Source organism: Ctenopharyngodon idella, chromosome 10 (assembly GCF_019924925.1).
Source record: "Ctenopharyngodon idella isolate HZGC_01 chromosome 10, HZGC01, whole genome shotgun sequence".
NCBI lineage: Eukaryota > Metazoa > Chordata > Actinopteri > Cypriniformes > Xenocyprididae > Ctenopharyngodon > Ctenopharyngodon idella.
In genome coordinates this window covers 9,182,296-9,209,454 of record NC_067229.1, presented here as the reverse complement: position 1 = coordinate 9,209,454, position 27,159 = coordinate 9,182,296, and the positions used below count along the sequence as shown (strand labels likewise).

General features: G+C 35.2%; 2 protein-coding genes across 6 annotated transcripts; both read right to left on the bottom strand.

Moving 5' to 3' along the window:
• Positions 1 to 28: 28 nt before the first annotated feature.
• Positions 29 to 23,363, bottom strand: LOC127520643 (complement factor H-like). 5 transcript variants are annotated; one of them, XM_051908991.1, is made up of 9 exons: positions 23,196 to 23,363; positions 22,930 to 23,112; positions 22,646 to 22,751; positions 22,498 to 22,574; positions 20,053 to 20,244; positions 17,940 to 18,131; positions 17,643 to 17,834; positions 1,863 to 2,048; positions 29 to 497 (listed from the first exon to the last, which is right to left on the bottom strand). In XM_051908991.1, the coding sequence occupies exons 1-9, from the start codon at positions 23,260 to 23,262 to the stop codon at positions 307 to 309; spliced, it is 1,386 nt and encodes a 461-aa protein (XP_051764951.1). In that variant the 5' UTR covers positions 23,263 to 23,363; the 3' UTR covers positions 29 to 306. The 5 variants fall into 5 exon arrangements, with proteins under 5 accessions (XP_051764951.1, XP_051764954.1, XP_051764953.1 ...); XM_051908990.1 differs by lacking the exons at positions 29 to 497; positions 1,863 to 2,048 and adding exons at positions 14,920 to 15,173; positions 16,533 to 16,718; XM_051908992.1 differs by lacking the exons at positions 29 to 497; positions 1,863 to 2,048 and adding exons at positions 14,920 to 15,173; positions 16,533 to 16,718 and having other exon boundaries at positions 22,930 to 23,109; positions 23,196 to 23,361.
• On the bottom strand, positions 8,248 to 13,436 carry LOC127520646 (complement factor H-related protein 2-like). Its single transcript, XM_051908997.1, has 8 exons — positions 13,360 to 13,436; positions 13,115 to 13,187; positions 12,524 to 12,715; positions 11,042 to 11,233; positions 10,405 to 10,596; positions 10,108 to 10,299; positions 8,646 to 8,831; positions 8,248 to 8,473 (listed from the first exon to the last, which is right to left on the bottom strand). The coding sequence occupies exons 3-8, from the start codon at positions 12,591 to 12,593 to the stop codon at positions 8,283 to 8,285; spliced, it is 1,023 nt and encodes a 340-aa protein (XP_051764957.1). The 5' UTR covers positions 12,594 to 12,715; positions 13,115 to 13,187; positions 13,360 to 13,436; the 3' UTR covers positions 8,248 to 8,282.
• Positions 23,364 to 27,159: the final 3,796 nt, after the last annotated feature.

Here is a 27,159-nt window from a genome sequence, read left to right as displayed (position 1 = left end):
AGATACATTAGTAACTGATTAATTCACATTATAAATGTTATAAAAGTTTTATTTGGGTTGTTTCATGAGTAAAATACATGCAATGACTTATCTAGCAAAAAAGGTATCTAGCAAAAAAATGTAGGGTTAAAAGGGTTAGGATAATATTTTCATACATGCACATCTTAAACATGCTACATTTGGTATTTTTATTGCAGGAAATCATGAACAGATGAAACTGAATTGGGAAAAAAGATTAATTTTGATCGGCTTCATTTCTTTTTGCTTAGTAGTACAGCTGATGCTTCAGTGATGTTTTATTCACTGTCACTCACACAGGGGCAAAGTCATCTCTCCATCATTACATGTTTGTATTAGGTCACTGCCTGTTGAATGTTTGCCTCTCTTACAACTAAAGATGATTCTATCCCCATGTGGTGAGAATATCTTTTCCCGTCCACGCCATCGCAGCTGTATACCTCTTTCGTCCATTTCCTCCACCGTCACTGAACAGGGCTCTGAAACAAACCCAACATCTCACTCTCAGTGTCACAGGATACATTCACTGATACATCAGAACCAGGGGCCGTATTCACAAAACATTTTATCTTACCACTAAGAGTTCTCCTAAATAGCAGGAAAAGTTCTTAGCTAAGAGTTTTCTCTTAAAACCTATTCACAAAGCTGCTGAGACCAACTTTTACTAAGGAATAGACTGAAGTCTTAAGTTAAGAGTAAGGGCGGGGTTGACCTCGTTGCTATGGAGTATACACACAATGATTGGCTGATGGGGGAGGAGTCAGCGATTTAATCATAGAAATATATTAGAGAATGAGGTGTCATGTTTCCATATTAAAATAAAGGTTTTAAAATACAAATGTTGCCATATTCAAATAAAGGTTTTAAAATGTAGGCTAAGTGTCACTAATTAAACAATATACAGTTAATTGTCGCGCCTCTTGGATGTCTACATCTCAAGAGAATGCAGAATTCAAGCGACAAATTATGTTTCATAAACAAAGTATGGGAGGAACACATTCAAACGGTCTTTCTAATCAGCACGAGAAGAGGAATAAATACACAGACGAGAGCCGACTCGCCTAGTTACTTTGACAGTTTTCTGCATCCCTCCGCCACCCCGTCCCTCACTCTCGGCTGGGGATATGGGGAGAACTTTGGGTTTGGGCTAAATCCCAAGCTCGGAGCCCTCGATCCCCTTGGACAGTACACCAAATATGCTTATTATATATTTTATTACTCTATTCAATCATTTGTAACTGTGAACTCATGAAAACCACTGCCACAGGTAATCGGAAAATATTCATTTATTTGTTAAAGATTTATTTTTGGCGCCTCATTGTAGATTCAAATCTATAAATCAAAATGTATTGCATTTATGAAGAAAAAGGTCAGCACCTAAGGCTCTATCACTATTGCCTCAATGGTGTACAGTGACTTTGGGTGGATTAGGACTGTTTGTGATTTGGTCTTAGTGACTCCTGAGTCCTCTTGACTACTCCTAACGTTTCACAGATTTAGGAGCTAGTTTTAGCGCTAAAATGCTTCGTGAAATACTCTTAGAGCAAAAATTTAGGACTCCTAAACTTAGGACTGACACGCCCATTATTTTTAAGAGTTTCTCCTAAATCGGAGATTTAGGAGCTACTTTTAGCCTTAAGATGTTTTGTGAATACGGCCCCAGAACTACAACCTCAACTACAAGATTACATCAAAATATCAAAAAAAATAAAATAAATAAAAAAATAAAATAAATAAATAAATAAATAAAAGGAAAAGAAAAAGAAAAAAAAGAAAACAAAATACAGTGAGAAAAGCCTTGCATGTTTTTGATGTATATGGTGTTGTAGAGTGTTCATACTTACTTAAGCACTTAATATTCCCTCTCCATTCTCCATGTTCACAGGTCAAGTATTTGGAGTAGGGGTGACTCTGAACCAGTGTGTATTTATTAAAGCAGCTGTATTCAACTTTCTCCCCTGAATCATATTCCTTTTTTGTTATTTCTGTTGTATCTGCAAAGTTCACCTTTGGTGGTGGCCCACATTTCCCTGAGGGCAAAGACATTTTTTAGACAGTTTTTAGATCACCAAGTAAATGTGGCATTAATACATCTCAATATCAGCCAGATGCCTTTTTTTACAGCCTTAAACAACAGAACATGTTTTTAATGTAATGCAAATCATTAGTAAGGTCATTTTAATAAAAAGACTTTCTGCTTTGATCTGAGCGATCTGGGTTGGATTTTTCTATATAATATAATATAATAACTAGATTTAAATTAGACTTTCTGAGGACAATTTGAGTTTATCCATGCAAAACTCGCCACCATGGCAAGTAGTGCGTAGCTATGCTGTTGCTAAGTTGTTTCGTGTGGTCGCTAGATGATTGATTCTGGCCCAAGTCAAGAGAGACTTGTGTTGTGCTGGCAAAATGGATTTCAATAAAACTTGGCTGCCTTTGTGGTAGAAAGGCAAATTTTTTGTTGGAATCGCTGCTACCTAACTAGAGAAAAATAGGTATAGGAAAACTTAGACACCCATAATGCACTGGGCATGTTGCTGTCCAAGGCCACTCCCACCAGTCTACTCCTATTGAACAGGCTTGATCAGAGTCAAATTACGCCTTGCTTTAGTAGGAAATACTTAGAAAGTTTCAGTCACAATTGTGTCAATTTGTATTATTCTTGGGTGCAAATATTTAAAGAGTAAAAGTTTAGCGGGAGTTTTTTCAGTTTCAGGATCCAGAGCGTTGTAGGCAGTGGCTAAAGGCTGCAAAGAATCATAAATATGGAGAGAACACAGTGACAGAAAATCTGAAAAAACCTCCATGTCTGTAGTCTCCCTTTAAAACAGGATGACAATGAACACGGTGTTTAAGGACAAACAGAAACTGCCATTCCATTTGTTCTGTACAAGTTGCAAACACTGCTAATAAAACTCAATAATTAAGAATTTGACCTTACCTTCTATACATTTAGGGAATGAGTCATCCCATTGTCCATCTGACAAGCAGGTGATTTTGCTATGTCCTTGTAGTTTCACTCCCCTCCCAACACATGAAAGAGTTATTGTGCGTCCAGGTCTGACTGAAACTTCAGGCCCCGTATGTTCGTCCGCAGTGATGTCTGATCTCATGTTCACTGTCAGGTTTGCAACACACATTACCTCTAAAAACAGAAAGATCGGATCAATCAAGCATCCTCCATGTGAACAACAGATCTATCTTTGATCTATCTTTGTCCAATCCAAGGCTTTTACCGTCTGTGGTCTTACCTTCACATTTAGGAAAAGGGCTGCTCCATTCTCCATTTGACTGACAGGTGATTTCTCTCTGTCCTTTTAATTTCAGCCCTTCTCTATTGCATGAAAATATTAACTTGTGTTCAGGTTTGACGGGACCCTCGATATCAGGGGATCGCTCCATTATTAAGTCTTCCACTGCTGTGTTTAGAGGACACGTTTCCCCTAGAGAAAGCAGACATTTGATCACATATTTATTCACACAGAATCATTTATACTTTATGTGGTCCAGTGTTTTGGAGACACTACAGGGGGCGTATTCACAAAACATTTTATCTTACCACTAAGAGTTCTCCTAAATAGCAGTAAAAGAGTTTTCTCTTAAAACCTGTTTACATGTTACATCCGATGTCTTTTTAGGAGTATATGTATGTTGTTGTGAGTGTTTCTGTGCAGGAGAAGGTGTGGCCTGCGCAGAGATCCCGATTGGTTGATTCCTGCTGCGCTAAGGACCACCCCAAACACCCTATCGAGGCCGACTTTGTGCCATTTTGTTTGTTGCTCTGTCTTGATTTCTCCTGTGTTTGTGTGTGCTTTGTAAAATTTGCTTTTGTTCAGTTTGAGTTATAATTTTCCGTATTGCTTTTGCCTTCAGTTACATTATATAAATATTATTTGTAAATACCCTAAGGGAAGTAGGGAGTGTGACGCCAATTCTTTTGGCATATATCTTTATTCTATGTTTTGAGTTAAGGGAGTTAGAGAAGTTGCTTTGTAATCTTCTTTTAATGTGTTTTCTTTTTTTTTTTTTTTAGGGAATTTAGAGGGTACTTAAATTAGTTATTTTTGTTTGTTATTTTGTTATTTACCTTTGTTGAAAATTTATCTTTGAGTGAGCACACATTCATTTATGTTACGGCTGGCCCTAGACGGTCATAACAATAGCTGCTGAGACAAACTTAAGGAATAGAGAGAAGTCTTAAGCTAAGAGAACGGGTGGGGTTGACCTCGTTGCTATGGATGATGTCAACACACTTATTAACTATGCACACAGTGATTGGCTGATAGGGGAGGAGTCTCTGTTAGTGATTTAACCATAGAAATATTGTAGAACGAGGTATCATGTTGCCATATTCAAATAAAGATTTTAAAATGTAGGCTAAGTGTCACTAATTAAACAAGTACATATTCAGCTAATTGTCAGCCTCTTTCATGTCTGCGTCTCAAGAGATTGCAGAATTCAAGCGACAAACAATGTTTTATAAAATGTTTGGGAGGAGCAGGTTCGGATGGTCCATCTAATCAGCTCGAGAAGAGGCGTATATATATATACACAGCCGACTCACCTAGTTATCTCGACAGTTTTCTGCATCCCTCCGTAGAAAACTGTCGACGACTCAGACTCCTCACTCTCAGCTGGTTTCTATTCCCAGGATACAGGGGAATACTCTGGGTTTGGGCTAAATTCTGAGCTCGGAGCATCTCCTCGGACAGCACGCCAAAAACGCTTATTTAACTCTTTTACTCTATTCGATCATTTGTAAGTGTGAACTTGTGAAAACAACTGCCACAGGTCATCAGACATTATTTTCTTATTTCTTATTTATTTATTTTCAAAGGTTTATTTTTGGCGTTTTTTTACCTTTTTATTATGATAGGACAGCGAGTGGAAGAGAGAAAGGGGGACAGGATCAGGAAAGTCCCACGAGCCAGAACTGGAACTCGGGTCACTCGAGCTGCCCCACAAGGCTATCGGCACCGACAATAGGACATTATTTTCAACTTGACCGGGCTTGGGCTTGTACTCTCTCCTCCACCAGAGATTCTTTTTGTGTTATTATTTTTTTTTTTTTTTCTGTTGTAACTGTTGACTTTATATTTTCTTTCTTGTTACTTTAATAAATATGTACTTTTGAATTAATCTAATCTGTGTGTGGCTTCCCTGTTAATTGTTGCACCGCTTTGGGCCATGCAGGTTGTAACAATTTGGGGGCTCGTCTGGGATCAGCTGGAAGAAATCTTTTTGAAAGCTTTGCAGAGCTACATGGATTTATATTAAGTTGGATATTTTTTTTTTTCTCTGGTGTTGGAGAGGAGATATCAAGTGGGCCAAACAAGTAATTTGCTTGAACTGGTGGTGTTTGATTTGGGGTAAGTAGGCCTAAGGCATTGTGTTGCATTTGCTTGACTAAGAAAAAGAAAATGATGCGGTTTAGACTGCTTTGTAGAGCTGAGTCCCGTGTTATGTTAGAGCGATTAACACTGTTTGTTGTTTTAGTTTGGTGTGTTGGACGCCGGTAGACTGCTTTGCAGTTGAGCTGCATGTGGGCGCACTGAAGAGGTTAGGGAAGTTGTTTTTCTTTTTGTTTATTTGACGGGGCAGCTCCTAAATGTTCTGAACTAATCCTTGGTCTTGCGTTTGCAACCTCTGCAGTATTCCGCCAATCAAACACCAGTAAGGGAAATTGGGAAATAGTTGGCTCGACTCATTTTGATAATTAGCTCCTAATTTTTTGTTTTGTATGTTGGATAATTTGGAAGATTTCTTAGCTGCTCCTACGGAAGAGAAACTCGAGTGTCTTACCAAAGATCAGTTGCATAAAGTGAGTAAGCACTTCAATATTGAATTAGATTTACCTAAGAGTGCTAAATTAAAACAACTTCGTAAAGGGGTTAAAGAGAAATTAGTTGAAAGGTTCGTGCTAACCCTGGATACACAATCAGATGTGGAGTATTCTCCAAAAGGAATGTTAACACCGCATATGACTGAGGTAAGCGAGTTAGCTATTTGGTTTTCTTCCTTTCTCTCATTTTGATAACCTTAATCTTTTTTTTTTTTTTTTTTTCCAAGGCACTTGAAATTACTGAGAGGGGGATTGGGAATAATTAGAGGGTGAAAATCTATTTTTTGTGGTTGACTTTGCATATTATTGTAAATGTTTATTATCTTTGGTTAGATTTGTTAATTGAGTTTGGATGATTTATTTTAATGTCTTTGTGCTTTGTTTCATTCTCTAAAGGTGAAAATCATATTAGTTCACAAAATTAACTTGGCCCAACAACCACAATGTCTGGTAAATTTCCAATTGCAGTTAGATGTTAATCAACTCACACTAAGAGATAAAGACAGCAAACAAAATCTTAAAACAGTATTTGTCAGTTTGGGACAGAGTTCATCTGTGCATGTATTGAATGATAGATGTTTTTAATGAATAACCAATAAAATAACGCATGACTTTTTTAGTATAAATTACAATCTTGATATATTTTTCAACATTATAAAAAAACATTTCATGTGTAAAAACAAACCTTGAATATTTAAAACAAATATATTACTGCAATATCTCCTCATACCTCCACATACTGGATATGGGTTATCCCATTTTCCATTTGAAAGGCATTCAATTGTTCGTTGGCCGTACATCTTCAGATTCACATCTGTGCATCGGAAAACTAAGATATGTCCAGGTTTATAAGGTGAAACGATACCTGGATGTCCCATTAAAATGTCAACATTGAGGAGTTGTTCACTCTCACATGTAACTTCTGTAGAAGAAGAAATGAAATTCAGTCAATATAAAAAGATAGATGTTAAAGTTTTACTGGAATAAAGAGCAGTTTAATAGCATCTGATATTAACCAATAGCATGAAAAGGAGGAAGACATCAAAACCATACTGGAGTGTATATTTGAAGTACCCTACTTAGAATGTATGGCATGCTAGTATACTACTGATAAAATCAGTGATTCTTTTGTTTTATAATTTTACTTCAGTTTTATAATCTACTTCAATTTTAGACCCACATTTGCATTATATGGAAAATTAACAAAAAGCAGTATACATTCAAACAGGCATTATAAATAAACACTTGTTTATTAAAAAAAACTCCTTGATATTTTTGTACAACATATAAAATATGCTTTAGCTCTTTTTTTTTTGTATTGTTGTTACCTTGAGCATTTGTTGAGACATCCACGATCGTTAATAGAAGAAAGAGAAATAGCTTACAGTATTTCATTTTAAGCTGTAAAACATGACAGTGCTTAGTACAGTTTACAAAGCAAATGAACAGTATCGACTGAACATGGAGTATTTAAAGAATTATTCACTTTCCTTATTTGAAACAAATCAATGCCAAGATTTCTTTAGTATTAAACATAAAATAGTATGTTTGAAAAATTCTGATATTAGCCTACCTGTTCTCCAAAAGATATATTCCTGAACACTCTTCAGACCGCTTGCGATATGAATCTTCGAAGTCTGTGTAATGTAGATGAAAACAAGCACCCCTTCCCTCCGCCCCATCAAACAGGACTCACCCTCCAATGATTCGTTGAAAACTTGACAGCTTTCTTCTTTTATTTAAGGGCAAGAACTGTAATTTTGCATTATTTTAGACAACAATATGCCTAAACAGATGTACCGCACAAATTCATGTTCCAATTAAACTTGCTGACTTGAAATATTGAGTTTGAATGCAAAAAGGCTCACAACAATTTTCTGAGTTTACACAGCACAGAACTATAACATTGTCTGTTTGTGCTTATATTAGCTGAAGTTTTATTTCATTTGCAACCCAAATTTTTTCTTTAGTTTGAAGAGTTTAAAATATGGAAAAATGGAACAGCATGAGGGTGAGTAATAAATTACATTATTTTCATTTTTGGGTGAACTAACCCTTTAACATTCGTTACTTTACTTAAAGCAGACAAAGACCACTTATAAATATTATGACAGCATTATAACTTTTAATATATCCATTATAACTTAAGTGGATAAAATTATATTAATTGTTTGTTATAAATCATCATAATCTTAATAGTTATAATAGTTAATAGTATAACCACAAATAGTTATATATTACTGTGGTTACGATTATTCATGAGATGATACACCATTATAATGTTGTTTATAAGGCATTATACATGTATTATAATGCGTTAGGAATACCTTTATAATACATTAAATACAGGCTTCATAGAAAGTGTTACATTTTTTTATTTTGTACAGCTGTATGCATCAGTAATGTTTTATTCGCCTTGTCACACACAGAGAGGCAAATTCATCTCTCCATCATTACATGTTTGTCTTAGGTTACTGCCTATTGAATATTTGCCTCTCTTACAACGGAATTCGATTTCATCCCCATGTGGTGAGAATATCTTTTCCTGTCCAGCCCATCGCAGCTGTATACCTCGTTCATCCATTTCCTCCACAGACACTGAACAGGGCTCTGAAACAAACCCAACATCTCACTCTCAGTGTCACAGAATACATTCATTGATTCATCAGAACCAGAACTACAACTTCAGCAAGATTACATCAAAATATCAAAAAGTAAAATACAGTGAGAAAAGCCTTGCATGTCTTTGATGTATATGGTGTTGTAGAGTGTTCATACTTACTTAAACACTTAATATTCCCTCTCCATTCTCCATGTTCACAGGTCAAGTATTTGGAGTAGGGGTGACTCTGAACCAGTGTGTATTTATTAAAGCAGCTGTATTCAACTCTCTCTCTTGAATTATATTCCTTTTTTGTTATTTCTGTTGTATCTGCAAAGTTCACCTTTGGTGGTGGCCCACATTTCCCTGAGTTCAAAGACATTTTTTAGACAGTTTTTAGATCACCAAGTAAATGTGGCATTAATACATCTCAATATCAGCCAGATGCCTTTTTACAGCTTTAAACAACAGAACATGTTTTTAATACAATGCAAATCATTAATACGAGAATATAAGGTAATTTTAATAAAATGCTTTAAGAAAATGACATTCTGTTTTGAAGAGATCTGGGTTGGATTTTTCTATATAATATAATATAATATAATATAACTAGATCTAAATGAGACTTTCTGAAGAAAATTTGAGTATTTATTATTATATGTATTGAGTGTTTTGGGTTGTTCCTGATGAATTACATTCATGAATTACATAGCATTTACTTTAAAGGGGTAATTCACTAGCGGCAAAATGGCTTTCAATAAAATTTGGCTGTCTTTGTGGTATAAAGGAAAAAATTTATTTGAAATTGGTGCTACCTAACTAGAGAAAAAGGACTGCTGTCTTTTGCCAAAATAGGTATAGAAAACTTTTGACACCCATAATGCACTGGGTATGTTGCCGTTCCAGGCCACTCCCTTCAGTCTGTTCCTATTGGATATTGTATAGGAAATACTTCTTAGCAAACTTTCAGTCACAATGGTGTCGATTTGTATTGTTCCCAGGTATTCAAAGAGTAAATGTTTAGCGGGAATTGTTTTCAGTTTCCAGTGAAGGATCCATCGTGTTGTAGGCAGTGGCTAAAGGCTGCAAAGAATCGTAAATATGGCGAGAAGATGTCTGTAGTCTCCTTTTCAAACAGGATGACTATGAACACAGTGTTTACAGACAAACAGAGGGGAAAAATAAAAAAAACTGCCGTTCCATCAGTTCTGTCCAACCCCCTGAAGCAAAACACTGTGAAGTACAGGTAAGAAAGCTTTTGATATAGTGTTCCATTTTTTTTTTTTTTTTTTACCATAATGCTGTTTAAAAAGTAGACAACATACAAATTTCTGTGATAAACCTACTTTTACAATAACCTTCTGTTGATCCAACTGTTTGTGCGCGGAAATAAATTCTGTAGTTTTCACAAAGGTCTTGGAGTGTTTATCATTATCCAGCAGACTTTTGCTGACAAATGAAAGGAAATTTCTCTGTCCACGTAAAATGGAGAAAAGGTAAATACTGTTCATTTACATATACTACAGACATTGTAACAATACAAAGCTGGCTGAAAATCTGCAAACTTGCACTTTAATATGAGCAATAGTGATGTTTGCAAACACTGCTAATAAAACTCAACTAATTAAGAATTTGACCTTACCTCCTACACATTTAGGGAATGGGTTGCCCCATTGTCCATCTGACAAGCAGGTGATTTTGCTATGTCCTTGTAGTTTCACTCCCCTCCCAACACATGAAAGAGTTATTGTGCGTCCAGGTCTGACTGAAACCTCAGGCCCCGGGTGTCCGTCTGATCTCATGTTCACTGTCAGCTTTGCAACACACATTACCTCTAAAAACAGAAAGATCGGATCAATCAAGCATCCTCCATGTGAACAACAGATCTATCTTTGATCTATCTTGTCCAATCCAAGGCTTTTACCGTCTGTGGTCTTACCTTCACATTTAGGAAAAGGGCTGCTCCATTCTCCATTTGGCTGACAGGTGATTTCTCTCTGTCCTTTTAATTTCAGCCCTTCTCTATTGCATGAAAATATTAACTTGTGTTCAGGTTTGACGGGACCCTCAATATCAGGGAATCGCTCCATTTTTAAGTCTTCCACTGTTGTGTTTAGAGGACACGTTTCCCCTAGAGAAAGCAGACATTTGATCACATATTTATCCACACAGAATCATTTATACTTTATGTGACCCAGTGTTTTGAAGTCAATAATTATATATATAAATAATATAATAAAAGAACTGTAACAAAATACATTATATTATATAAGAAATGTATAATATAAAATAATATAATTAACAGTATTTATGTAAAAATTTTCTTTTGGTAAAAAATATTCAAAAAAGTATTATAAAATAAAATGTAGGGCATAATATATTAAAAGAATGACACCTGAACTATTATAAATTAGAATGTATAATATAAAATAATATAAGCGTATTAATATTAATTATACAAAATATTTTGTAGCAAATATATACAAATATTATACACAGAGTGTTATTTATTTACATACATATACGTACTATGTCTTTTGTTATATTAAATTTGGATATACTTTCTGTGGCCTTACCTATACATTTAGGAAATGGACCGCTCCATTGCCCATTCAACTGGCAGGTGATTTCATTTGGTCCTTGTAAAATCCATCCATAATCACTACATGAAAATGTCAACCTGTGTCCATATCTGACTAAACCATCATTTTCAGGGAGCCCCTCGACTCTGACGTTTTCCTCTGTGCTGTCTGGGACACACGATACCGCTATATAAAAAAAGAAAAGAAAAAGTCTACTCTCAGGACCTTAGATTGCAAAATCCATAAGCACCAAAGCAGTTAGGCTATATCAGGCCACAAAGCCACCCAGTTTACACTCTTAAAAATAAAGGTTCTTAATTGACATCTGGTTTAATGAAGAACCTTTAACATCCATGGAACCTTTCCTTTCCACAAAAGGTTCTTTATAGTGAAAAATGGTTCTTCAGATTTTTAGAATGATCTTCACACCAGGAAAAAAGGATTCTTTTAAGAACTGTTCACTGAAAGGTTCTTTGGGGAACTTCTGTGAAAACCCACTTTTGGACCCTTAATTCTTCTGAAGAAAATTCAAGTGGTGTTTGCTTATCCATGCAAATCCCACTGCCATGCTAGTGCATAACTATGGTAACTAAGGTCAAGAGAGAGTTATGTGCCAATAAATTATGTTCCAATTTGAGCATATGTTTTAATATGAGAAAAAGTGATGCTTGCATTACCAAATACTGCTAAAAAATACTGACAACCAATTAAATGCATTTATCTAATGTGATCTTCCCTCTTACGCATTTAGGGAATGGGACATTCCATTCTCCATTTGACAAGCTAGTGATTTTGCTCTGTCCTTGTAGGCTAATTTCGATCCCCTCACAGCACATGAAAGAGTTATTGTGTGTCCAGGTCTGAGTGAAACCTCAGGCCCCTACTTCAGTTTGAGAACCATTTGAATTTTATGCATGAAAATATTAAACTGTGTCCAGGTTTGACGGGACCCTCAAGATCAGGGAATCACTCCATTTTAAGTCTTCCACTGTTGTGTTTAGAGGACACGTTCACTGCAGTGTCCTCCATCAGGACTTATTTATGTCACATGTCTTAATATACAACATCAATTATCAAACCTACATTTTTTTTATAGGTGAAAATCATATTAGTTCACAAAATTAACATTGCCCAACAACCACAATGTCTGGTAAATTTCCAATTGCACCAGCACCTCATATTTTTCTCTGTGTATGTAGACTGGGGCTAGTTAGATGTTAATCAACTCACACTAAGAGATAAAGACAGCAAACAAAATCTTAAAACAGTATTTGTCAGTTTGGGACAGAGTTCATCTGTGCATGTATTGAATGATAGATGTTTTTAATGAATAACCAATAGAATAACGTATGACTTTTTTTTTAAACTATAAATTACAATCTTGATATATTTTTCAACATTATAAACAACATTTCATGTGTAAAAACAAACCTTAAATATTTAAAACAAATATATTACTGCAATATCTCTTCATACCTCCACATTTTGGATATGGGTTATCCCATTTTCCATTTGACAGGCATTCAATTGTTCGTTGGCCGTACATCTTCAGGTTCACATCTGTGCATCAGAAAACTAAGATATGTCCAGGTTTATAAGGTGAAACGATACCTGGATGTCCCATTAAAATGTCAACATTGAGGAGTTGTTCACTCTCACATGTAACTTCTGTAGAAGAAGAAATGAAATTCAGTCAATATAAAAAGATAGATGCTAAAGTTTTACTGCAATAAAGAGCAGTTTAATAGCATCTGATATTAACCAATAGCATGAAAAGGAGGAAAAAATCCTCTAAGACATGAAAACCATACTGGAGTGTATATTTGAAGTACCCTACTTAGGGTGAATGGCATGCTAGTATACTACTGATAAAATCAGTGATACTTCAGTTTTATAATGTACTTCAATTTTGGACCCACATTTGGATTTTATGGAAAATTAACAAAAAGCAGTATACATTCAGACAGGCATTATAAATAAACACTTGTTTATTAAAAAAAAAACGATATTATTTTTGTACAACATATAAAATATGGTTTAGCTATTTTTTTTTTGTATTGTTGTTACCTTGAGCATTTGTTGAGACATCCACGATCGTTAATAGAAGAAAGAGAAATAGCTTACAGTATTTCATTTTAAGCTGTAAAACATGACAGTGCTTAGTACAGTTTACAAAGCAAATGAACAGTATCGACTGAACATGGAGTATTTAAAGAATTATTCACTTTCCTTATTTGAAACAAATCAATGCCAAGATTTCTTTAGTATTAAACATAAAATAGTATGTTTGAAAAATTCTGATATTAGCCTACCTGTTTTCCAAAAGATATATTCCTGAACACTCTTCAGACCGCTTGCGATATGAATCTTCGAAGTCTGTGTAATGTAGATGAAAACAAGCACCCCTTCCCTCCGCCCCATCAAACAGGACTCACCCTCCAATGATTCGTTGAAAACTTGACAGCTTTCTTCTTTTATTTAAGGGCAAGAACTGTAATTTTGCATTATTTTAGACAACAATATGCCTAAACAGATGTACCGCACAAATTCACGTTCCAATTAAACTTGCTGACTTGAAATATTGAGTTTGAATGCAAAAAGGCTCACAACAATTTTCTGAGTTTACACAGCACAGAACTATAACGTTGTCTGTTTGTGCTAATATTAGCTGAAGTTTTATTTCATTTGCGACCCAACTTTACTCTTTAGTTTGAAGAGTTTAAAAAAAGTTGATGTATTTTACATAAACTTGTCAGCTCTGAAAACACAAATCAATATGGATTATACATAACATAGTTTCCTATCTTTTACTTTCCCAAGTCACAAATCTTGGTGTTGTTTACTTCTGCGCAGTATCATACTACATCTTATGAGTGGTCTTTTACTCCTTAAAGCAAAGTGACAGAAACAAAGTCTTCTTTTACACAGCCATTTGCTTTGAACATTTTTATCAATAGTTAGAAAATAAAATGTGTTTCAAATTGTTCCAAACCTGTATGAGTTTCGTTCTTCTGTTGAACACAAAAGAAGATATTTTAAATGTTGGTAACCAGACAGTTGATGTCAGCCTTTGACTTCCATAGTATTTTTTTCTTACTATGGCTGTTTGATTCTTTAAAATATCTTCTTTTGTGTTCAACAGAAGAAAGAAACTTATTTTTTTGAAATGCCACTTCATGATATCTTATGGCTGTTTAAAAGAAGATTTAACTTTTGTTACTTTACTTAAAGCAGACAAAGACCACTTATAAATATTATGACCACATTATAAAGCTTTTTAGATGTTTAAAAGAAGACTTTGTTTTTGTCATTTTACTTTAAGCAGCAAAAGACCACTCATAAGATGTAGTATGATACTGTGCAGTTCTTAAGTAAACAATGTCAAGTTATGAGACGGTAAATGAAATGGTAACACTTTATTTTAGGGTCTTTTAACTAGTGGCTTATTAGCATGCATATTATTAGAATATTGGCTATTTATGTGCATTAAGCACATATTAATGCCTTATTCTACATGACCTTATTCTACATTCTTAATCCTACCCAATACCTAAACTTAACAACTACCTTCTGACTATTAATAAGCAGTAAATTAGGAGTTTATTGAGGGAAAAATCGTAGTTAATAGTTAATATGTGTTCCCTATACTAAAGTGTTACCAATGAAACTATGTGATATGTAATCCATTATAACTTAAGTGGATAAAATTATATTCATTGTTTGTTATAAATCATCATAATCTTAATAGTTATAATAGTTATATAATTATTCATGAGATGATACACCACATTTTAATGTTGTTTATAAGGCATTATGCATGTATTATAATGCATTAGGAATACCTTTATAATACATTAAATACAGGCTTCATAGAAAGTGTTACAAAAATTTTATTTTGTACAGCTGTATGCATCAGTAATGTTTTATTCTCCTTGTCACACACAGAGAGGCAAAGTCATCTCTCCATCATTACATGTTTGTGTTAGGTCAATGCCTGTTGAAGATTTGCCGCTCTTACAACTAAAGATGATTCTATCCCTATGTGGTGAGAATATCTTTTCCCGTCCACGCCATCGCAGCTGTATACCTCTTTCGTCCATTTTCTCCACCGTCACTGAACAGGGCTCTGAAACAAACCCAACATCTCACTCTCAGTGTCACAGGATACATTCACTGATACATCAGAACCAGGGGCCGTATTCACAAAACATTTTATCTTACCACTAAGAGTTCTCCTAAATAGCAGGAAAAGTTCTTAGCTAAGAGTTTTCTCTTAAAACCTATTCACAAAGCTGCTGAGACCAACTTTTACTAAGGAATAGACTGAAGTCTTAAGTTAAGAGTAAGGGCGGGGTTGACCTCGTTGCTATAGAGTATACACACAATGATTGGCTGATGGGGGAGGAGTCAGCGATTTAATCATAGAAATATTGTAGAATGAGGTGTCATGTTTCCATATTAAAATAAAGGTTTTAAAATACAAATGTTGCCATATTCAAATAAAGATTTTAAAATGTAGGCTAAGTGTCACTAATTAAACAATATACAGTTAATTGTCGCGCCTCTTGGATGTCTACATCTCAAGAGAATGCAGAATTCAAGCGACAAATTATGTTTCATAAACAAAGTATGGGAGGAACACATTCAAACGGTCTTTCTAATCAGCACGAGAAGAGGAATAAATACACAGACGAGAGCCGACTCGCCTAGTTACTTTGACACTTTTCTGCATCCCTCCGCCACCCCGTCCCTCACTCTCGGCTGGGGATATGGGGAGAACTTTGGGTTTGGGCTAAATCCCAAGCTCGGAGCCCTCGATCCCCTTGGACAGTACACCAAATATGCTTATTATATATTTTATTACTCTATTCAATCATTTGTAAGTGTGAACTCATGAAAACCACTGCTACAGGTAATCGGACAATATTTATTTATTTGTTAAAGATTTATTTTTGGCGCCTCATTGTAGATTCAAATCTATAAATCAAAATGTATTGCATTTATGAAGAAAAAGGTCAGCACCTAAGGCTCTATCACTATTGCCTCAATGGTGTACAGTGACTTTGGGTGGATTAGGACTGTTTGTGATTTGGTCTTAGTGACTCCTGAGTCCTCTTGACTACTCCTAACGTTTCACAGATTTAGGAGCTAGTTTTAGCGCTAAAATGCTTCGTGAAATACTCTTAGAGCAAAAATTTAGGACTCCTAAACTTAGGACTGACACGCCCATTATTTTTAAGAGTTTCTCCTAAATCGGAGATTTAGGAGCTACTTTTAGCCTTAAGATGTTTTGTGAATACGGCCCCAGAACTACAACCTCAACTACAAGATTACATCAAAATATCAAAAAAAATAAAATAAATAAAAAAATAAAATAAATAAATAAATAAAAGGAAAAGAAAAAGAAAAAAAAGAAAACAAAATACAGTGAGAAAAGCCTTGCATGTTTTTGATGTATATGGTGTTGTAGAGTGTTCATACTTACTTAAGCACTTAATATTCCCTCTCCATTCTCCATGTTCACAGGTCAAGTATTTGGAGTAGGGGTGACGCTGAACCAGTGTGTATTTATTAAAGCAGCTGTATTCAACTTTCTCCCCTGAATCATATTCCTTTTTTGTTATTTCTGTTGTATCTGCAAAGTTCACCTTTGGTGGTGGCCCACATTTCCCTGAGTTCAAAGACATTTTTTAGACAGTTTTTAGATCACCAAGTAAATGTGGCATTAATACATCTCAATATCAGCCAGATGCCTTTTTTACAGCCTTAAACAACAGAACATGTTTTTAATGTAATGCACATCATTAGTAAGGTCATTTTAATAAAATGACTTTCTGCTTTGATCTGAGAGATCTGGGTTGGATTTTTCTATATAATATAATATAATAACTAGATTTAAATTAGACTTTCTGAGGGCAATTTGAATTGCATTTTTCCATTCAAAACTCGCAGCCATGGCAAGTAGTGCGTAGCTATGCTGTTGCTAAGTTGTTTTGGGTGGTCGCTAGATGATTGGTTCTGGCCCAAGTCAAGAAAGTCTTGTGTTGTGCTGGCAAAATGGATTTCAATAAAACGTAGCTGCCTTTATGTTAGAAAGGCAAATTTTTTGTTGAAATCGCTGCTACCTAACTAGAGAAAAATAGGAAAGAGGCAATAGGAAAAATTTAGACACCCATAATGCACTGGGCATGTTGCCGTCCAAGGTCACTCCAATGCCACTCCATCAAGTCTGCTCTTATTGGATAGGCTTGATCAGAGTCAAATAACGCCTTATGACTGAAACTTTCTGCGAAGTATTTCCTACTAAAGCGTGTCAATTTGTATTATTCTCGGGTGCAAATATTCAAAGAGTAAAAGTTTAGCGGGAGATTTTTCAGTTTCAGGATCCAGAGCGTTGTAGGCAGTGGCTAAAGGCTGTAAAGCATCGCAAATATGGAGAGAACACAGTGACAGAAAATCTGAAGAAAAAAAAAACATGTCTGTAGTCTCCCTTTAAAACAGGATGACAATGAACACAGTGTTTACGGATAAAAAGAAACTGCCATTCCATCAGTTCTGTACAAATAAAACTCAGTAATTAAGAATCTGACCTTACCTCCTATACATTTAGGGAATGGGTTGCCCCATTGTCCATCTGACAAGCAGGTGATTTTGCTATGTCCTTGTAGTTTCACTCCCCTCCCAACACATGAAAGAGTTATTGTGTGTCCAGGTCTGACTGAAACCTCAGGCACCGGGTGTCTGTCTGATCTCATGCTCACTGTCAGCTTTGCAACACACATTACCTCTAAAAACAGAAAGATCGGATCAATCAAGCATCCTCCATGTGAACAAAAGATCTATCTTTGATCTATCTTGTCCAATCCAAGGCTTTTACCGTCTGTGGTCTTACCTTCACATTTAGGAAAAGGGCTGTTCCATTCTCCATTTGACTGACAGGTGATTTCTCTCTGTCCTTTTAATTTCAGCCCTTCTGTATTGCATGAAAATATTAACTTGTGTCTAGGTTTGACAGGACCCTCAATATCAGGGAATCGCTCCATTTTTAAGTCTCCCACTGCTGTGTTTAGAGGACACGTTGCCCCTAGAGAAAGCAGACATTTGATCACATATTTATCCACACAGAATCATTTATACTTTATGTGGTCCAGTGTTTTGGAGACACTACAGGCAGGTTCGGATGGTCCTTCTAATTAGCTCGAGAGGAGGCAAATATATATATATAATATATACACGCTTATTTTACTCTTTTACTCTATTCGATCATTTGTAAGTGTGAACTCGTGAAAACTGCCACAGGTCATCAGACATTATTTTCTTATTTCTTATTTATTTCTTTTCAAAGGTTTATTTTTGGCGTTTTTGCCTTTTTATTATGATAGGACAGCGAGTGGAAGAGAGAAAGGGGGACAGGATCAGGAAAGTCCCACGAGCCAGAACTGGAACTTGGGTCACTCGAGCTGCCCCACAAGGCTATCGGCACCGACAATGGGACATTATTTTCAACTTGACCGCAATGTTTTATTCTCCATCCTTCAATACATTTTGCCTTTATACATAAATGAACCTTTTTGTTGTCCTCGCAGATTAAAATCTATAAATGAAAATATTTATTGCATTTATGAAGAAAAGGCTCAGCAGCCAAGGCTCTATCACCTATTGCCTCAATGGTGTACAGTGTCTTTGGGCGGATTGCTGAGGTGGATTGTCAGCAACAGCCATTTTAGGATTGTTTGTAATTGTAATAGTGACTTAGAGGTCCTCTTGACTACTCCTAACTTTTCACAGATTTAGGGTTTTAATGCTAAAATACTTTGTGAAATACTCTTAGAGCAAAACTTTAGAAGTCTTAAATTTAGGACACCCCAATTATTACGAGTGTTTCCTAAATCAGCAAGTTAGGAGTTACAGTCAAACCAAAATTTACCTTGAACATTTCATTCATTAATTCAGTTTATTCACTATAGTTTAAAAAAATGGTAAAAAAAAAAAAATATATATGACAAGATCTCATAAGTAAACTGTGTCAGAAGAAATTATCTTAATTATGTCAGATAACACTTAAGCAAAACATGGTCAGGTTAAAGTGTAATTTTTGGTTCCAAATTTTTATCAGTTTTACTGGTAGTCCACTGTATGAAGAATTTTTGGGTATAATATGTCACGGTTTACTTTATTTTGCTATCCTCACTTGCATAAATGAACTATAGTGTCCTGCACCCACTAGTAAAAAATATATCAAAAATATCAAAAATAAAATAATTTTTGGTTTGACTGTACTTTTAGCCTTAAGATGTTTTGTGAATACGGCCCTGATTTCCAATGAGTAGGGTTTAACATAACAATTACATTTTTGTCATATGGTATTGAGTGAAAGATGAAGTATACATCTATCCCTAACAACATTATGAAATGTTGGATTATGAAATGTTGGATGTCCAAAAAGTATTTTGATAAACATCAGAGTGACGTCACATGAAGTCGGACAGCATCTCTACCATTGGGAAGTCAAATTTATTTATGTAATTCGGTGAACCAATTTATTTGATTCATACATTGCATTTTTACCTAGAATATTCAAAATAATTGTAAAAAATAAAAATATAATAATAAAAGAATTGCAGCAAAATACATTATCTTATCAAGAAATGTATAATATAAAACAGTATTAATATATTAACATTTATGTAAAATAATATTTTTGTAGTAATATATTCAAAATAGTATTATAAAATAAAATGTATAATATAAAACAGTATTAATATATTAACATTTATGTAAAATAATATTTTTGAAGTAATATATTCAAAACAGTATTATAAAATAAAATATATAATATATTAAAATGATATAAACACATTTTATTAATTATACAAAATATTTTTTCAGCACTATGCAAGATAGCATATACAAATATTATATACAGAGTGTTATTTATTTATACATTCATATACGTACTATGTCTTTTGTTATATTAAATTTGCATATACTTTCTGTGGCCTTACCTACACATTTAGGAAATGGGCCGCTCCACTGCCCATTCGACTGGCAGGTGATTTCTTTTGGTCCTTGTAAAATCCATCCATAATCACTACATGAAAATGTCAACCTGTGTCCATATCTGATTAAACCATCATTTTCAGGGAGCCCCTCGACTCTGACGTTTTCCTCTGTGCTGTCTGCGACACACGATATCTCTTAAAAAAAAAAAAGAAGAAGAAGAAGAAAAAAAAGAGGCTAGTTTTAATACCTCAGATTGCAAAATTAAGTACCAAAGTCGCCCAGCCACTTCAACAGTTCAACATATTAAAAATATATAGAAAAATTCAATCTGATGTCACCTGCATTTTGTGTCAAGTCAGAAAAGGAAAATATAGGCCTAAATGCAGTGCTTAAAGGGTTAGTTCACCCAAAAATGAAAATAGTCATTTATTACTCACCCTCATGTCATTCTACAGCCGTAAGACCTTCGTTCATCTTCGGAACACAAATTAAGTTATTGTTGATGAAATCCGATGGCTCAGTGAGGCCTGCATTGAGAGCAAAGCCATTCAAACTCTCAAGGTCCATAAAGGTACTAATAACATATTTGAAACAGTTCATGTTCATTGGTTCTACCTTAACACTATAAAGCGACAAGAATACTTTTTGTGTGCCAAAAAAACAAAATAACAACTTTTCAACAATATCTGGGCCGAATTCAAAACACTGCTTCATGAAGCTTCTGAGCTTTATGAATCTTTTGTTTCGAATTAGTGATTTGGATCTCCTATCAAACGGCTAAACTGCTGAAACTTTGGCGCTTTGATTCACTGATTTGATTCAAAAAGCTCTGAAGCAGTGTTTTGAAATCGGCCCTTATAGATAGTTGAAAAGTCTTTATTTATTTATTTATTTTTTGGTATTCTTGTCGCTTTATAATATTAAGATAGAACCACTGAACTCACATGAACTGCTTCAAATATGTTTTTAGTACCTTTATGGACTGTGAGAGTTTCAATGGCTTTGCTCTCAATAGAGGCCTCATTGAACCATCAGATTTCACCAACAATATCTTAATTTGTGTTCGGAAGATGAACTAAGGTCTTACGGCTGTAGAACGACATGATTGTGAGTAATAAATGACATTGGTTTCATTTTTGGGTATGTTTTTTTTCGCCGCTAGGGGTCGCTAAACTCTTCAAAACAATAACAAAGGCATAGATTTATGACGCGGTGAATGAGCGTGGACTCGTGGAACTTGTCGTCATTCCGATGGATCTAATAATGTTTATGGCGAAATAATGTTTATGGATGAGTGAATGCATCCATGTTTTTAACATGACTGTGGTATAAAGCAGGGCGTAGCCGAGAATCGCGGGCGCGATTGCTAATGAGAGACAGGTGTCACAGTACCACACGCCAGTTCCAGGGGATATAAAGGAATGAGGACATTTCATTCTACCGAACTACTTGCAAGTGTTGAAATACTACTCATACAGGTCAGTTTATTTGACGAATTAAAATTGTGAGGTAACGCAGCACTGTTTCACTTGGTCTCACGTTACACTATCATACTAAACTGCATTTGAGTGTGTTGAAAGTTGTAATGTTATTCTATGTATTAGTTTGTTGGCTGTATGAGACTAACAGTAAGCTAGATCAACATTAGAATATAACACTGATGATATTCTAACATTTCATTGTGTTGAGCTATATAACATTGATTAGTCTTATGTCGTCTACATTTGCTTACCTTGTCTAATAACATACAAGAGCGGCGTCGAGGTCTGTCAAGTCAAAGTTGTCGCAAAGCTCTCACCATCTCGCAAACGCCACGCCGATATTGATCCACGTTTTATTTCTCCTTTTGTCGCAAAGTTTGCTTGCCAAGTTGCCATGGTCCATAATGTTTGAACGAAACAACAACGTGTCGCTAGACGTTAAGCAGCTGTCCGCATCTGTTGCCATGGTTACTTTGCCATACAAAAGGAAACCAGGGATAACGCAAATATTACGTCATTGACAGGCGACAAATGACAAGGGAGGGACGGCCGCTATTTAAAATTGTGAATTTCTCTGAATTTACAAATTCTTGGAAACATTTAGGAAAATGTAAGTACACAGTACTCACGAAATATATACGAAATACTATACGAAATATATAACACTGTGCAAGTGGTTTTTGGATATTTTAATATAAAAATATTACATATTGTGCCTTTAAAATTAAAGGTTATTTATTGACATCTGGTTCCATGAAGAAACTTTAACATACATGGAACTTTTCCTTTTCACAATAGCTTCTTTATAGTGGAAAATAGTTAAAACTTCACACTAAGAAGAAGAAGGGGGAAAAAAAAAAAAAAATTAAGATCTGTTTACTGAAAGGTTCTTTGCTGAGGTGGTTCTTCTGTGAAAACCCACTTTTGGAACCTTAATTTTTAAGTGTGTAGGTGACTTTTCAGTACCTTCACATGCAGGTAATTGATTGTCCCATCCACCCTCCTGACATGTTCTGGTGTCAAATCGACTCATCATCTGGTAGCTTGACAAATGTATATATTATTATTTCTTTTTTTCAAATAGTTTAATCTTAATATGAACTTACATACTCACTCATCATTGCAGATGTACTTGATGGTTGTTCCAAAAACAAAGGCACTACCACTGACAATAGTGTATCGACCATTTGGAATATCTTCAGGCAGCTCACAGCGTTTGACTGATTGTGAATCAGAAACAAAAGATACAATTCAGAATTCTGAGAATTCAGCTTTTGAAGTCCAATAAAATTACATGATAATAAGTTAATCTGATTACTTTGAATGCATACAACTAGATTTGAAAGTATTTTTCTAAACTAAACTGATTTCTAAACTTTGTGTGTCTTGTATACTCACGTGAACAATTTCCACCACGCAATTTAGTCCATTTATTATCCGTGCAATTGTAGGTGATTTTTAGCGGAGATGCATAGCCAGGTTTGCAGTTGTATTCAAGTTTATCACCATCAGTGTAGTTGTCCTTCCTTGAGCTTTGAGAAACTTCTGCATTCTCCACCTCTGGGATCTTAGAGCAATCTGCTAAACAATTAGAAAATGACATCATTGCTTTCATTTTCGTATGTAATTCATTTAGTTATTCATTTCAACAAGAAATGCCTTACCATTCGGTGTCGATGCATCAACGCTAAAGCATATCCAAACACAAAAAACAACAAGAATTGATCTCATTTTTCCCAATCTGTTAGTCTGCTCACTCTAAGAGATGAAGAAACTCACCAAACAAAGTCTTTAACTTAGTTAATATTTGCCAGTTGTGGGCAGGACTTTTGTGTGCTAAGTGAGGTTTACTTGGGATCACATGTGGAAGATATGTTAAATAATGTCTTAATAATAATAATGATAACAACAATAATAATAATGAAACAGAAATATAATGAGATTTAAAAGTTTGAGCAATGGGTATAATGGTCCCATTTTGCATTTTCTGTTTATTTTTAAATTCATTACAAAGTAAACCATCAGCAATTACCAACAATTTGACTGAAAAGTGAATTGGGAGAGAAAAAAAAAGCAATGCAACTGCAATTGCAGCATTGCAATCTTGTGAATTTGGTTAATTTTAAACATTCCAACAATTTTTAATTTCTTTCTCAATATGTCAGTTTATTTATTGTTATATCCCCTTTTTGTCTGGGATTGGCGGGAGATAAACTTTTCAAGGTTTTATCTACAAAATAAAGTCTCTTTCACAACAATTAAGAATAAGGTAAGCAGTAATGGTAACTCAAAAAGAAATGACGATAAGACACATTTAGCTTCAGGAGGGGATTAAAGCCAAAATAAGAAAAAAAAAAAAAAGGGGTAAGCTACCTGGGAGTAAGGAAGTCTAAATAACCTATCAAACAAAAAGTCAAATAAACAACAAATCTCTTCCCTGACTGCCTTACTATCCCAAAAACAGGGTTAGTAAAAAAACAAAAGTAGCACCCACCTCCCCACCGCGTCTGCAGGCAACAATAATGGGGCAATTACACCCCAGCAAACATTGGTCTGACGGCAATGTTGTGTTCCTGGCCAAAAATAGTCACGGTTGGACGGCATAAATCGGTAAAAATATGTAACACAGAACATTTCCTAAAAATGCATTCAGATATATTTATACATGTCTACAACTCTCTAGGGTTGCATGTGTAACTGTTACTTTGACTTTTAGCTACATGTAGTTCAATATATAATAGTTAGTTAATTAATTAATTAATAAGATAACATCAAAGACGTCCATTCAGATTTCATTTTGGAATAATTTTTCAACCATGACAGGACGTGTCGGAGGGATGTTTTTTCAACGGTCATTAAACGTCCAAATGTTTGCTGGGACACTTTCACCACAGCAGATACAACAGGTTTTCTTAAAGTAGTTTTAAGAGCTCAGAACACACAACATCCAACAAAGTCTGGGAATGCAGACAGGCCATGCTCTCTCTGGTGAATAGCTAGTTCCCTCTGTGTAAATGCAAGCTCCTCTCCACAGCTTTAATGAGGAACAGGTGGCATCACTTAGGCTCCTGCGAGAAGACAGAGAGGAACAGAGGAAAACAGGGAAAAACTACACTTCACAAAATTAACAACAATAAATGACATACGTCCTGGGACATAACATTTGACGCAACACCTGGGACATAGCATTTGAATTTGATTTAAAATTCAAAATTATTTTTAACTAAATACCTTGATTTTTTTTTTTTTTTTTTTTTTTTTTTTTCCTACATTTATTTATACAATGTAAAAAAATAAATAAAAAAAATTCTAAGTCTGAGATCACAAAAATATACATTCGCAATAACAACCACTTGAGGGAGTTCTGTAATGTTATTCTCCTGTGTGTGATGTAGGGGAGAGCGGGGCAAAACCTAACGCTTTTTGACTTTCTCAGTTTGTGTAAATCTACTTATGGTTCAGAGAATTTCTATTGTTCCACAATAATTTCCACACATGTCTGGTACAAATATGTGGCTTTGTTTCATTAATAAAGTGTATACTTTTTTCTTTATTTACCCCAAAAGAAGGGAAGTGAAATGTGACAACATGTCCCATAGGTGGGGCACGTTGTAACATGACCATATGACAGCTAAAAATGTTATCTGATTTAATTAAAAAATATATACATGACAAACTAAAATATTTTGTCAATGAAAGACAATAATAATTTTTTTTCATATAAAATAATAGCATTTTTTTTTTTAGAAATTCAAATTTAAAGAATTTTGTAGTTTGACAATGAACACTCTGCAAAACACAGCTATACAGCACTGGTCAAAACAATACAGGCAAACAGATGAAGAAACATATTCAGACATTCAGAAAAACACAGAGCTGAACAAAAGCACTCCCCTCCCTCCACTCACAGCTCTCACAGAACACGCGACAAAGACAAGCTAGTACAAATGCTGAACATTTCTTGAAATAATACAGGTGCTGGTCATATAATTAGAATATCATCAAAAAGTTGATTTATTTCACTAATTCCATTCAAACAGTGAAACTTGTATATTATATTCATTCATTACACACACACTGATATATTTCAAATGTTTATTTCTTTTAATTTTGATGATTATAACTGACAACTAAGGAAAATCCCAAATTCAGTTCAGTTCAATTACTTAAGACCAATACAAAGAAAGGATTTTTAGAAATCTTGGCCAACTGAAAAGTATGAACATGAAAAGTATGAGCATGTACAGCACTCAATACTTAGTTGGGGCTCCTTTTGCCTGAATTACTGCAGCAATGTGGCGTGGCATGGAGTCGATCAGTCTGTGGCACTGCTCAAGTGTTATAAGAGCCCAGGTTGCTCTGATAGTGGCCTTCAGCTCTTCTGCATTGTTGGGTCTGGCATATCGCATCTTCCTCTTCACAATACCCCATAGATTTTCTATGGGGTTAAGGTCAGGCGAGTTTGCTGGCCAATTAAGAACAGGGATACCAAGGTCCTTAAACCAGGTACTGGTAGCTTTGGCACTGTGTGCAGGTGCCAAGTCCTGTTGGAAAATGAAATCTGCATCTCCATAAAGTTGGTCAGCAGCAGGAAGCATGAAGTGCTCTAAAACTTCCTTGTATACGTCTGTGTTGACCTTGGACCTCAGAAAACACAGTGGACCAACACCAGCAGATGACATGGCACCCCAAACCATCACTGACTGTGGAAACTTTACACTGGACCTCAAGCAACGTGGATTGTGTGCCTCTCCTCTCTTCCTCCAGACTCTGGGACCCTGATTTCCAAAGGAAATGCAAAATTTACTTTCATCAGAGAACATAACTTTGGACCACTCAGCAGCAGTCCAGTCCTTTTTGTCTTTAGCCCAGGCGAGACTCTTCTGACACTGTCTGTTGTTCAAGAGTGGCTTGACACAAGGAATGCGACAGCTGAAACCCATGTCTTGCATACGTCTGTGCGTAGTGGTTCTTGAAGCACTGACTCCAGCTGCAGTCCACTCTTTGTGAATCTCCCCCACATTTTTGAATGGGTTTTGTTTCACAATCCTCTCCAGGGTGCGGTTATCCCTATTGCTTGTACACTTTTTTTCTACCACATCTTTTCCTTCCCTTCGCCTCTCTATTAATGTGCTTGGACACAGAGCTCTGTGAACAGCCAGCCTCTTTTGCAATGACCTTTTGTGTCTTGCCCTCCTTGTGCAAGGTGTCAATGGTTGTCTTTTGGACAACTGTCAAGTCAGCAGTCTTCCCCGTGATTGTGTAGCCTACAGAACTAGACTGAGAGACCATTTAAAGGCCTTTGCAGGTGTTTTGAGTTAATTAGCTGATTAGAGTGTGGCACCAGGTGTCTTCAATATTGAACTTTTTCACAATATTCTAATTTTCTGAGATACTGAATTTGGGATTTTCCTTAGTTGTCAGTTATAATCATCAAAATTAAAAGAAATAAACATTTGAAATATATCAGTCTGTGTGTAATGAATGAATATAATATACAAGTTTCACTTTTTGAATGGAATTAGTGAAATAAATCAACTTTTTGATGATATTCTAATTATATGACCAGCACCTGTATTTTCTGAATGTTCAGGTTCTTCCTCTAAGTCTTTATTCACCTTTTTTCCA